The 11,990-nt window shown below is 56.4% G+C and overlaps 4 protein-coding genes across 6 annotated transcripts in view; 3 read left to right on the forward strand and 1 right to left on the reverse strand.

Annotated features, from left to right (window-relative positions):
- Positions 1-358: 358 nt before the first annotated feature.
- Positions 359-11,990, reverse strand: part of LOC113213107 (protein Wnt-5b-like) — a 46,954-nt gene continuing 35,322 nt past the window's right edge. For both annotated transcript variants that reach the window (XM_052268023.1, XM_052268022.1), the window contains 3 exons: positions 1,432-1,697; positions 921-1,101; positions 359-521 (listed from right to left, as the gene is read on the reverse strand). In XM_052268023.1, the coding sequence (XP_052123983.1) occupies positions 374-521; positions 921-1,101; positions 1,432-1,697 (595 nt within the window). In that variant the 3' untranslated portion in view covers positions 359-373. The remainder of the gene's footprint in view (positions 522-920; positions 1,102-1,431; positions 1,698-11,990) is intronic.
- On the forward strand, positions 4,334-5,906 carry LOC113213096 (probable salivary secreted peptide). 2 transcript variants are annotated; one of them, XM_026432040.2, is made up of 3 exons: positions 4,334-4,523; positions 4,821-4,990; positions 5,507-5,906. In XM_026432040.2, the coding sequence occupies exons 1-3, from the start codon at positions 4,506-4,508 to the stop codon at positions 5,757-5,759; spliced, it is 441 nt and encodes a 146-aa protein (XP_026287825.1). In that variant the 5' UTR covers positions 4,334-4,505; the 3' UTR covers positions 5,760-5,906. The 2 variants fall into 2 exon arrangements, with proteins under 2 accessions (XP_026287825.1, XP_052123984.1); XM_052268024.1 differs by lacking the exon at positions 4,334-4,523 and adding an exon at positions 4,559-4,644 and having other exon boundaries at positions 4,748-4,990.
- LOC113213097 (uncharacterized) lies at positions 8,567-9,235 on the forward strand. The gene is made up of 2 exons (XM_026432042.2): positions 8,567-8,803; positions 8,918-9,235. Exons 1-2 carry the CDS (start codon positions 8,655-8,657, stop codon positions 9,165-9,167), a joined length of 399 nt encoding a protein of 132 aa, XP_026287827.1. The 5' UTR covers positions 8,567-8,654; the 3' UTR covers positions 9,168-9,235.
- Positions 11,686-11,990, forward strand: part of LOC113213095 (uncharacterized) — a 2,919-nt gene continuing 2,614 nt past the window's right edge. Inside the window, exon 1 of the mRNA XM_026432039.2 lies at positions 11,686-11,971. Coding sequence (XP_026287824.1) covers positions 11,736-11,971 — 236 coding nt within the window. The 5' untranslated portion in view covers positions 11,686-11,735. The remainder of the gene's footprint in view (positions 11,972-11,990) is intronic.

Below are 11,990 nucleotides of genomic sequence, written 5' to 3' on the forward strand. Positions count from 1 at the left end.
CCCCCCCCCTCAACCCATTCCCTCCCGTAACGCTGGGGCGTAACGCGCACCTCGAAGTGCACCAACATCAACCCGAGCGTCGGCGGCCGCCCCGCAGGAGCCCCCGCGCTGTCGCCGAGGGCGGTCGCCGCTCATGGACCCGGCAGCTACAGCGTCGTCCAGCCGGGGAGCGACAGCGTCCGCCGCCGCTCTCTCACCATCCTGAGGCCCCGGCAGACCTGCCCGGCGTGTTGTTGATTGGTGGTGGTGTTGCCGAGCGGCCGTCACACGTCGTCCCCGCGACATCACCTCCACCTCCACCTCCTGCGGCCTGGCCGGGCGGCCGGGCGTGGCGGAGGGGCGCAGTCTGTCACTCACGGTCTGAAGCCATTCATCACCCGGGGTCACGACCCCTCCCTGGTGTACTCACCCTGCGCCCGGCCTCGTTGTTGTGCAGGTTCATGAGCGCCCGCGCCTGCTCCCGGCTGCCGCGCCTCAGCTTGCGCTCGCGCTCGCGGACGTCGACGAAGCCCTGCGTGAACCTGCAACAGGTCGCACCGCCGTCATGTCCCCGTCTATCCCTGCCGTCCATGAGGCAGAGCTCCGCGCCAGCGCACCACTAGGCGCCGGGAGCGTAGGCAGCACCTCGCGCACGGCGCCCGACTGGCTGCCTGCCGCTCGGGCGGTGCGCCGGGGAAGGACCACCGTTGTTGGAGTCGGTAGGGCACCCCGAGGAGTACTTCACAATAAATTTAAGTCTACACCGACTTTTCTGATTTTGATGATTTTTTTCTTGTTTTGTTTTTCTAAATTTTACTGATTGTAAATGGATTCTATTCTTACTTTTATTTTTCGGGCATTTTCCAGATTTTTTCGGGGGCTGTATAGTAATTTTTCCAGTGAAGTACACCCTCGGGGCAGCCGCACTCCCGCATACTCACTTGTAGCCGTACTCCAGGTTGTCGCCGCAGCCGCCCCAGATCCAGTCGCGGTGCAGGTCCCGGGGCCGGCCGGAGCGCGCGCAGCCGCACGACGACAGCTGCCCGTCCCGGCACGACCTGGACACGGCGTGCGCCACCCCCGCCGCCGTCACCGCGTGCAAGTACGCCACCTCGCGGCTCGCTGCAAAAAACAATTGCACACACACAAAGGTGTTTACCGGTTGAACACTTGATTCGACTTGTTATTTTACTGCTCCTAAGTCGACGGATACTTTTACTACCTTTACCATAAATACAAGTGTACACTAGTTTTTGTCTAGGTTTCTTATTTTCTCGTCTTTTTTGTGTTTTTTTTTTTCGTTAAAATTGATTTTTTTCTTGTTTTTTTCAAATTTACCTGATTGTTTTGTGTGTTTACTCATTTATTTTTATGAAGTACTCACACCTCGCACTAGGTTATACTTTGACTGAATCAGCTACAAGATGGTATACTTAGTAGTTTGCGACTCACCGACGCGCATGACGCTGCTGAAGAGCGTGTGGTCCAGGGCGGCGGCCGAGCAGTTCCAGCGCCGCTCCTTGAACTGGTGCTGGCACTCAGTGATGGCGGCGTGCGCTCCGCGGCCCACGGGCGACATGTGGTCCTGGTACAGCTGGCACTGCTTGTCCTGGCCGGGGCTGAGGCCGGGCAGGCGCGCGCACAGCGGCGACGAGCCCACGGCGTGCACCTGCTGCGGCGAGCGCCAGATCTCCTGCTCCACGGCCAGCCCCATCTTGCTGCAAAACACATCGAGCATAGAACGAGTTGTAGTAAAGTGAAAGGAATGCAGCTATAGCGCAGCAGCAGCGCACCAAGCAGCGTGCGTCCGGTTTGTGTTGTTTTGGGTGGGAAAAAGACGCGATACGGTCAATAATAATTACTGATGAGGAATCGGAGGAGCAGGGCTGTGGTGTGCCGTGTTCCATTAGGCGAACAAGTCGGTCGTGATTTGTGATTGGCTGGGCTGTAACTCATCAAATCATTGCGCGTTGGCTGGTCTTTGCTTTTGCCTTCGCCCGACGACGCCCGGCCCTCCCACGCTCTCCCCCGAGCACCCGTCGCGTACGTCCAGGACTCCAGGACCAGTAGGAACAAGGGGCCGGACGCACACACCCACCTACCTAAGCGCCCCGCCCGTGCGACCTTGAGACTCGACCAGGACTTCGATACCTCGATAGCATCTGGACGCCACTAACGAGAGCGCGCGCGCGGGGGAGGCGTAAATGTTATTCCCCCCTAATGCCGGTTCCATGTCGCCCGGTGTCCGGGGCGGGCGGGTGCTGCTCACGTGCGTTTTGGCCCACTTCGGCCGGCCGTTGATCATTTCCTCTAAACAGACCCGCCGGCCGGCCCGACCCGCATATAATTATTAAAACCCGGTTTTGGCCCCGGTCGCCGCCGCGCGCACCGCCTGCTCGCCCGCCACAACCGGGGCGAATGCCTCCTCCCGCTTTTGTCAAGGGCGGTGCGTATACGGCGAGGCAGCAGCGGTGGCGGGCACCGGGATACGCGGGGGGTACCTTCGCACCTCGTTAACCAGCTGACAAAGGCGAGCCAAGCCGGGCGCAGGGCGGGGCGGGGCGGGGCCAGAGCAGCTCCCCACCGGCCCATAAAGGAATACGACGACGAGGATGCCCCGCTCTACTCAAATAATGGGCCTGCTTCACTAGACCAGACCAGGCTGCGGATCGAGGCAGCAGCAGCAGATGCACTTTGGACAGCGGCCAGTCGGGCGGCCACGCCCCCAACCCGCTCTCGGAATCGAGTTCCTCTCCGCTCATCGCAACGACGACGACGACGTCGATGAGGCGGTGGAGGCTGCACCAGCCAGCAGCGCCTTCCTCCTCATCCTCGGGCTCCAGTTGGCAGCCCCAGCGCCGGGCGGGTGGGGCAGCCGTGATTCGCTCACGCACATCCTGGGCCGCGCTGCTAGCCGTGCGGACGGCGCGGCCCGGCGCCTCCCCTGCCGGCCTATGGGGGCACCGCCCCATCACGCCCTATAATTCCCATGGATGGACCCCGTCTGCATCCGAGCCGGACCGGGCGTCGGGCGTGTCGAAAATCATAGGTGCCACTTTTCACTAGGCCTGGCCCAGCCTGGCCTGGCCTGGCTCGGGTCTCATGCTCTACCTTGTTCGACACGGGCCGAGCGAATTCCGCGCGGAGCGTACAGGTAATCTGAGCGGCCATCAGATCAGAGAGCACAAGGCGGTGGAGACGGCCGAGTCGTTGGACGCAACACCTGACGAGCTAGTCCGACCCGCTCCCACACCCGCTTCTGATCATTATTCGGGCCCCCTTCCCTAAAATCAATTTAATAACCGCACGCCCGAGTATGAATATCGATACATCGAATATCAATACATATCGCTGGGCCAGCTCGATTGAGACGTCCGCCTCGGTGCGCGCCCAGTATGTGTACCGTTGTATTTATATTTATTAATTCTACTAAGAGCATGGCTCTTCTTTTGCTGCTCATTGATTAACGTCGTACTTCTCTCCACATTTTATTTTATTTTTTCCGACCTCGACCCGAGGTGTGTGATGATTTAAAGGCTATTTGAATGGCCCGCCACGGTACGGCGTCGTAAATACGTAAGATGCTCATGCACGTACTTTCTCAAACGGCTCAATCCGTGTCTGTTTCGTTCACTAATGACCTCAACGGCACGTCTTTTTCGCAGTAAATGAAAATGCAAATGCGGTGGAAAGAAATATCGCTCTATCATCTACTGCTTTTCTGAGCATTTACTCATTTAATCCGCACATGACCATCTCTATTGCACATATAATTTATTGTAAAAACTAAGTATACTTAGGGTATCAGGTGTAATGATTTCAAAATTCAAAACTAATGACTTTTTATGGAAAAGTAGAGAAAACTGAACATAGAGGTACTGCCACCGACTGAACGCTGCGAGTGCAGCCCGTCTTCTCGACGTTTCTCACGCCCCTGGCCGAACAACAACTAACAGCGCAAACAGAGGGGCGCGCCCCGGCGCATAAGTGCCTGCGGGATGCCTGCGAGGACGTGACGCGGCGGCGGCACGGCATAGGCGAGCCAGTCACTCTTGCAGGCGGCCGCAGGGAGTTTGAACGGAAAGATCCTAGAGTGCCCCCCAGCAGAGCAGGAAGGAGCGTTTCAGTGTTGCACCTTAAACCTCGCCGCACACACAAGACACTCGTTCAATATTTTTCCACAAGTGCCGCAGAGGGAAACACACACTCGACGAAAATAATCTAATGGGAACGCCGCACGGGCAAACGGTTTGAACTTTGATATCAGGAAGATAGCGTCCGCGCGGCCACGACATCCTTTTGAGCGATCGACCGCGTCAGGTTCACGGTAAGGCGACGCCGGCGTTCAACAAGTACACAGTCCAGTCTAGGCACCTCGCGCGCGCCATACCCTCGCAACGCCCCGCGTCTGAGTCACACCGCCCAGGTCGCCGACGACGGCAGCGCGCCCTGCTGGCCGCCTTATAAGCGGCGGGCGGGGAGGGGAGGGACATCAGTCAGGCCCCCAGACGCGACACTAGAGCACCATGGCGTTTACCTGGCAGGTGAGTACTGTACCGGTACCGGGTACCGGGTACCGCGTCCGGGGCGGTTGATGTCCCAAAATGAAGGTTTTTGGGCACGGCTTGGGTCGATTTTGAAACGAACGCGCGGCGAGTTGAACTGGTAATGCGCTTACCTTGCAAATAAGCCACGTGTTCGGTTCAAGTCCGAGGTATAAAACAATAACCCAAGCTTGATCAAACTTTCATTTTGGGACACCCTGTAGTGGCGATGGTGGTCCACGTCGTGCGGTCAGTACGCGCGGACGCCTGACCCGAGTGCTCCGCGCCTCCTTCCAGAGCATCCTGCTGACCTGCGGCGCGGCCCTGGCCGTGCTGGCCTGCGCCCCCTCCGCGGCCAGCGGCGCCGTCCTGCAGCCCGGCATCTACCCCTACCTCAACGCCACCAGCGTCGGCGTCGACGCCAACGACCAGAGCGTCATCATCGGCAGCACCACCTGGCAGGACAGGTGAGTGACCTCGGGTGACCCCGATAGGCCGATCGCCCACGCGCTTCCGTCGTCGCAGTTCGATTTGAGTCCCTATAAGAGTTCCACTCGTGCTCAAAGTTTAGCCGTATCGCGCGGGTTGCAGAATGTACGAGTAGCATGCTGCTGTTTGCGTCAATGTTATTGATAGGTGCCTGGGCATGTACCTTGCACCACAATGCCAGCGGCTGCTAGTCGTAGACACATGCGCTTAGGCCCTGAGTAGTACCACACAGTGAGCACTTGGGCAAACAGAGTCAACGTCAGAGACGGACAGCGGGCCGGGTCGGGCCAGCTGTGCTGCTGCGGGCCCAGGGTGCCGGCGGGGAAGGTGTTAGCGCCTCAGGCTCTGCCGCCCCGCCCTCACACCTCTTCAGTCGCCACCTTAGAGCACATAACAAACTACGCCACACAGGGCTGGAAGACAAGCAGAAGATTAGGACAAACAAACCACGAAGAAAAATATTTCAATATTTTATATTCTATTTTCCCATATAGGCTGCTGCTGCAGGAGACCGCCTACAAGGAGAGCTGGTGGATGATGATCCGCGACGCGGACGTGGTCTACCCCAAAAAGAACGAGGTGGGCTACAAGATCTCGTGCATCAAGATCCTGGACCAGCGCCGGGACGGCAAGAACGGCGAGGTGAAGGTGAAGGAGGGCGGCGTCAGCTACAACCACGTCCTGCTGCGCTTCCACTCGCAGCGCAACCACGGCCTCAACTACCTCGTGCAGGTCTACGGCCACTAAGACAATAAACGACGACGACGCGATAGAGAAATACAATCCTCCACTATATATCTTTAAAGAAAATGTGTCTGTGATAGGATATCTTTGTAATAGGAGAGAAAATTAAAATGTGCATATGACATGCATATATGAGACTGAATTCAGAAACTTGGCTATCTGATGATGATGCTCCCCCACCCACCCCCCTCACCACCGTGTACAATCACAGCAATCATATTCCAGTCTCACGTCGCGAACAGATGATTGCTGCACGCGCGCGTAAAGAAACCCAAAGCCAGAGATTAACGGGCCGCACTAACGCGATGCCTCCCTCAACAAATTGCCAGCCATTTCGCTATGTCCACGGGGGCTGCACTCGCCGCAAAACACACACATTCATACCGTACACCGAGGCGGACGTGAGGAGAAAATGATACATTTATCATATTCCAAAGCCGACGCTGATTTTATTTAAAATAATAAAAATCCGCGCGTGTCGGGGGAGGCAAGAGGCAACCTCGTTACAGAGATAAGAGAACGAAACAATCGACGAGCACAGGCGGGCCAGTTGAGCAGCGCCAACGATAATTGCTTTGCTCTTATCGTTCAGGTCGGAGCGTCACCCTCGTTAGAGTGGGGAGGAGAGAGAGGCACAGAGAGACAGAGAAGTAGAGGGAGAGACAGAGAGTAAGTGAGAGACAGAGAGAGTGAGTGGGAGACAGTGGCGGACAGTGAGAGATAGAGACAGAGAGACAGTAAGAGAGAGAGAGAAAATGAGAGAGTGAGAGTGAGAGAGAGAGAGAGAGAGAGAGAGAGAGAGAGAGAGAGAGAGAGAGAGAATACTGCGCAAGGGGAAGGTGGGAAGGGGTAGAGGCATGCGACACTCGTCCCGTCGGCCTCCCCGCGTAAAGCCCTCCAAGACCAAATAGTCCAGCAGTGAGCGGAGCAGCAGCCGAACCGGTCCCACCTGCCTCCCGCACCTGCTAGAATAATATCGATAGTCCCGCCATGTCGGAGTTAATTTCAGCGTCAAATAATTAAGATAAGAGGCGTGTAGGCGCTGCTGCTGCGGTACAGGCAGGAGAGAGAGAGAGGGGGAGAGACAGGGAGAGATGAAATGCCAAGCCGTTAGATCGGCGATCCATAAACCCGAGCCGGATCGGGGGGCGTCGCGGGCGAGGGCAGGGACCCGGGCGGCAGAGGAGATGCCTATCGGCACGCCAAGTGGTCCTGTGCAAAAGACGATGTATGACTATTAGTCCTTCCCGGCTCCGCACGGCGTGGCCGGCGCGGCTCGGCGCGCGCCGCACCAGGAGTGAGAACAATTTGTCACGACACGGCGGGCCGGGCCGGGGCACTGCAAATTAAACAGTCCCGGTGTACAAATTACGCCCCGTATTTACACGAGAAACGTGGGCGGGTGCGTGTGTGTCTGTGTGTGCGGGGAGCTCAGACACTAAACGCTCGGCGGCCGGGATTTCGGAGCAACTAACGCATTTTTTATTTTTATGTATCTGCATAGTACAACTCCAGGATGAAGAAGTGTGACCTTTAGCTTGGGCGCGAAACCTTTTATCATATGCCATAGCTGCCAGAGCTATTAACGGAGAAAACTGGCCACCTAAATATAATCAGAAAATTCATTTGCAACACAACAAAACGAAAAAAGAAGCACGCGTGCTCTTGGCCGAAGTCATTGTGGTCGGTTAAACCGAGAACATATTTGATTTGCAACGAAGCAGCATAGGTGCAAATGAGAAATTAATTGCTTCTTGTAAATGTTCTAGAGAAATCGGTCGAAGAACACACTTTACAGGGTGTTGTGTAGAGCTGGGTTGTCCTGCACTTTCAACAGTAAGTAAATAAAAATTCTGCCGTATGGAGGAGCAGATTATACCCGATGGAGCAATAAGATCGAATTACGAGCGACAATCTCGTCCAGCTAGTTTCGTAACAACAGTGGCAACTTACACTTACACTATCGGACAGGTTTTTGGAACAGCTCACTAAGGGATCATCCATAAAGTACGCCCGCCTTTTGCCGTTCCTAAACTGCCCAGTTCAGCTAATGGAAGCTCTCCTAGCGCCTGATCGGTAGGCAACGTCTTTCCTGCAAAGCACGCGTGCACTGCCGGGTTGCCTACGCTGGCTTTCGCAGGCGCCGACCTCCAGAAATTTGAGGAACGAATCTACAAAACGCGGACGTACTTTCTGGAACATCCCTAAAGTGAGATTGTTATAGTCGTTCCAGCCCAAACCACGGTGCCTCGGCCCCCGGTGAATAGGCAAAACGCCCACATGCGCGCAACGCGGCACAGCCGAGCTGACAAGTGGGCGGGGGTTTCCAGCCAGCCACTCCAGTCACATCGGGCGTTTTCCCCCCTGGCGCTCATCGTGTTCGCCGAGGTAAAGTGTGGCAAATAATAAGAACAACCTTTGTTTTCTTTGCGCCTACACACGTGCAGAAACGACAACTGTGACTAGGGATTTAAAGGTGAAATTTTTTCGGGAAAATTGGAAACTTTTCCAAAAAAAAAGTGGGATATTTCCCCCGAAAATTCTTTAAACAATAAAATTTGCAGGGAAAAATGCCCTTGAAAAATTCCCCTAAAATACTTTTTTCTTTTTGGAAAATTAAAATTCTGAACTGTGACTCATTGTTATTTACCCCCACACAGGGTGGACCTTGGCAGTGACACCGCACACACTGTGCACGGCGGCGTGCCCTCTGAGCGTGCCGTCCTGGGCGGAGGGAAGCTCGCCCAATCAGGGCCCGCGGCGCTATCTCCGCCGCGCTCGAGGAGGGCGTGACGGGGTATATAGTCGGCGTAATGAGAAGGGGCGGGCAGACAACACCAGGACACCGTCCCCTCCTCACAGTCGCCGCTCAAACTCAACTCTCTCCTCTCGATCACGATGGTCGCCACCCTCCGCAACTCGGTGCTGCTCGCGGCGTGCTGCTGCCTGGCGCTCAGCACCCTGGCCGTGGCCGACGTGGTCCTCCCCCAGAACCAGCTGGGCGGCAGCAACGACATCGTTATCGGCACCTGCGGCAGCAGCGACCGGTAAGCGCCCCAATCATTTCGAACAGCATTGCGGCCATGTTGAACCTCGCTGAACCATTCGCGCGCGCAGATTTGAAACCAACCCTTATTGTCAACGTTTCTCTCTGTGTCCAGGATTCTGCTGCAACAGACGGTGCGCCTGGAGTCCAAGTGGATGAAGGTCGTCAAGGAGATCGTCAAGTACCCGGGTAGCGGCCAGGGCGGACTCATCAGCTGCCTCCTGCTGCAGCCCCTCAAGACGGCCAACATCGGGCAGGCCTCCGTCCAGGCCGGCGGCCCCGGCCAGCGCTCCGCCGAGGTCAAGGTCAAGTCCGACCGCAACCACAGCGTCGCATGGAACGTCGTCATCTACGGCCGTTATTGAACATTGAACTCGACTCTCACCTCGTCTTTGCTCTTAATTTAATAAAACAAAAATAATCTTTAAACAAACATGTTTGTATTATGCTTTCTGCTTCCCTTAAGAGACACATGTGGCTTATAGGTAACTAAAGGAAATTTACATACAAGCGACACACACGTATATGTGCACAACAGCTATGCAATTGTATGCCATATTATAACTGACAATCATTGGCATGTTATGACGTATGAGTCCCAAACAGGAAGAGTCGCCACAATCAATCATACATACATATTCGTGTACTACTAACACGGTGACGGTGGTGAGGGCAAATTTTAAATTAGAAAACGCGCCTAACGATCTGAGGCTGGTGGTGAAAAGCAAAAAATAAACAAACTTTGCAAACCCCATCGCGTCTGCCTGCGGAACAGTGCCAGCCACCTTACTGATTCGCCCCGTCCACCACTGACGGGCTCGTGCGGACGGTTTAGTCTGTTGTCTCCGCCCACATGGCGCCTTGCGGCCGTAAATAGGCAACTCAATCGCACGCGTGCAGTGCGGCACAGCATCACCACGGAAGTATGGGACGGACGCGCGGGCGTTGGAAAGAAAATCCCACACTCCCTTTTCCAGCCACCTGCTATACGGTATCAGAATGAAGTCAAGTGTTCCTCGTTATCACACGCGGAGTCGAGGAAACAGCGCCTCATGTGGTTTGGATACACTCTGGTTTCCTGCATGAGTCATTTCGAGAAGCGATAATCTGTGCAACCTTTCGCCCCAGTTCTCCCCGGCATCGACGGCCTCCTGTCACAGAGGTGGTAGTTTCACCAAATGCCCCCGCGAAGACGGCCTCGATGCACGCACATATAGATGTGCATGCATGTCAGCCAGCTTTTACAGCCCGCTTGTAGTACGTCATCAACGAGCAATGCAAAGCCATTCGGCTCCGTTATACGGCCTAACAAACGTCATTAGAGACACTCTAGAGTGACGGCATCACCCACATCCATCTTGACAAACGTCATTACAGGTACTCCAGGGTGACGGCGTCACATGTTTACGCGTCACGACGATACTGAAGACGGCCCGAGCAAAGGCTCGCGAGATAACAAGGATAAGTGGGGCGTGACTAACGTCACAAATAGAACTCAATTTATTATCAATCAACGCCGATTGCTTACTTCCCGCCCACCTACACCTGGGCCTTATTCCTTGAATCAATCGGTCTTTATTCCTGGGAAATCAATCACCAGGCCGCCGGCGACACTCCGTCAAACAACAACGTCGAGGAGCCGAGGTCCGGCGGAACAACACTTTATGCTAGACCCTCGAGATCAGCCGGCCGCTGCGTGACCAGCAGGGGCGGGACCAGTAGACGCGAGAAGTAAGAGGGAGGGGGGGTGGGGGAATGCATCATGCCAAAAGGACTTGCAACGTATGCGAGCCAGACAAGCGATAAATAATGCCGTCTTTATGTGGTAGCCCCGCCCCGCCCCGACATGCCACGGTAGCATAGCGCCACGTTCAACGTTGGCTGCGTGGCGGGCCGTGGCGGGGCGCGCTGCTGAATGAAGGCAAGCAGGCAGGGGCGCTGCTTGTCGGCGGCCAGGAGGGCGGCTAGGAGAGGAAAACGGGGTCGCAACGCATCTCCGTCCGATCGGATCGGACCGCCGCAGCCAAGCTGCGCGCGCGTGTGTGTGAGAGTGAATGTGTGTGTGAGCGTGTGCGCTGTATTTGCAGCATGTCTTGTTGCGTTAATGTTCATAGAAACGCGCGCTCATGGAGAAGTCGAGAGAAGTTGGGTGTCCCGCGGTGTCCAGCGTGGCGCCGGGTAGTGGCGGCAGTAGCAGTAGCAGTAGCAGCAGCAGCAGCAAGCAGCAGCAGCAAGCAGCAGCGGCAGCAGCAGGGGGCATGCCAAACACACTTGCGGGAGGGCAGTTTGGGTGACAATGTTGCCAGTCGGTTGGCAGGCCTGCCGCACATCCGGCCGAGCCCGGGCGCCGCCGGGACGTGCCAATAGAAGCGAGGACCCAGACTAGAGAAGTCCAAAGATGTCGTCCGGGCACCGCGGCGAACCACGCATACCTCGGCCGCATATCCGGCCGGCCGTGCAGCAAGGACTGCCGGCTGCCGGCGCGATCCGGCGGAAATTATATGTTGGTCGAAACGTAAAGCGAAAAATGAAATGCCCGATTTCGTCTTTATTGTTACATGCCGATTAGAGGAGGAAATGCTCTATGGCGGGTTGAGATGTGCTCTTGTCCAAGAGCAGGGGTGTTGTTTGTGTTCTTGGTTGGATCTTCCATTCAGTTAAAATCAAGTCGCTACATTGTAAAATAATCGGCACTATGATATTCGAGTTGGCGTTATACTTTCGCAAACACTTTCGCAAAGACGCAACGCCGGTATCTGCCAGGGAGCCCCCCCCCCCTCTCTCTCTCTCTGTCTCACCCACCCACTCGGAGAGACACCTGCCCGTCAACAGCCGGCGGCAGCGCCTGATAGGCGCTCCGCTGCGCTGCCTAATATATCGCGGGCCGCGGCGTGCCCGAGCATCAGTCAGCTGCGACCAGCCCGACCAGCACCATGTCCTCCCTCCGCCTCCTCTCCCTCCTCGCCCTGGTGGCCTGCGCCGCGGCCGCGTCCATCGGCCAGGGCAGCGGCGACAGCAACGCCCTCGCCCTCCACGACGCGCACCAGCCCAACGACAGCAACGCCCGGGAGGCGCGCGCGGCCGGCGACTTCCTCAAGACGCTGAGCAGCGGCGTCAAGGGCAGCAGCGACCAGAGTGTCACCTACGGCGGCGTGTACCCTTATGACAGGTGAGGGACCCCCCCCCCC

This window comes from Frankliniella occidentalis, unplaced genomic scaffold (assembly GCF_000697945.3).
Source record: "Frankliniella occidentalis isolate FOCC.00 unplaced genomic scaffold, Focc_3.1 Scaffold63, whole genome shotgun sequence".
Lineage (NCBI taxonomy): Eukaryota > Metazoa > Arthropoda > Insecta > Thysanoptera > Thripidae > Frankliniella > Frankliniella occidentalis.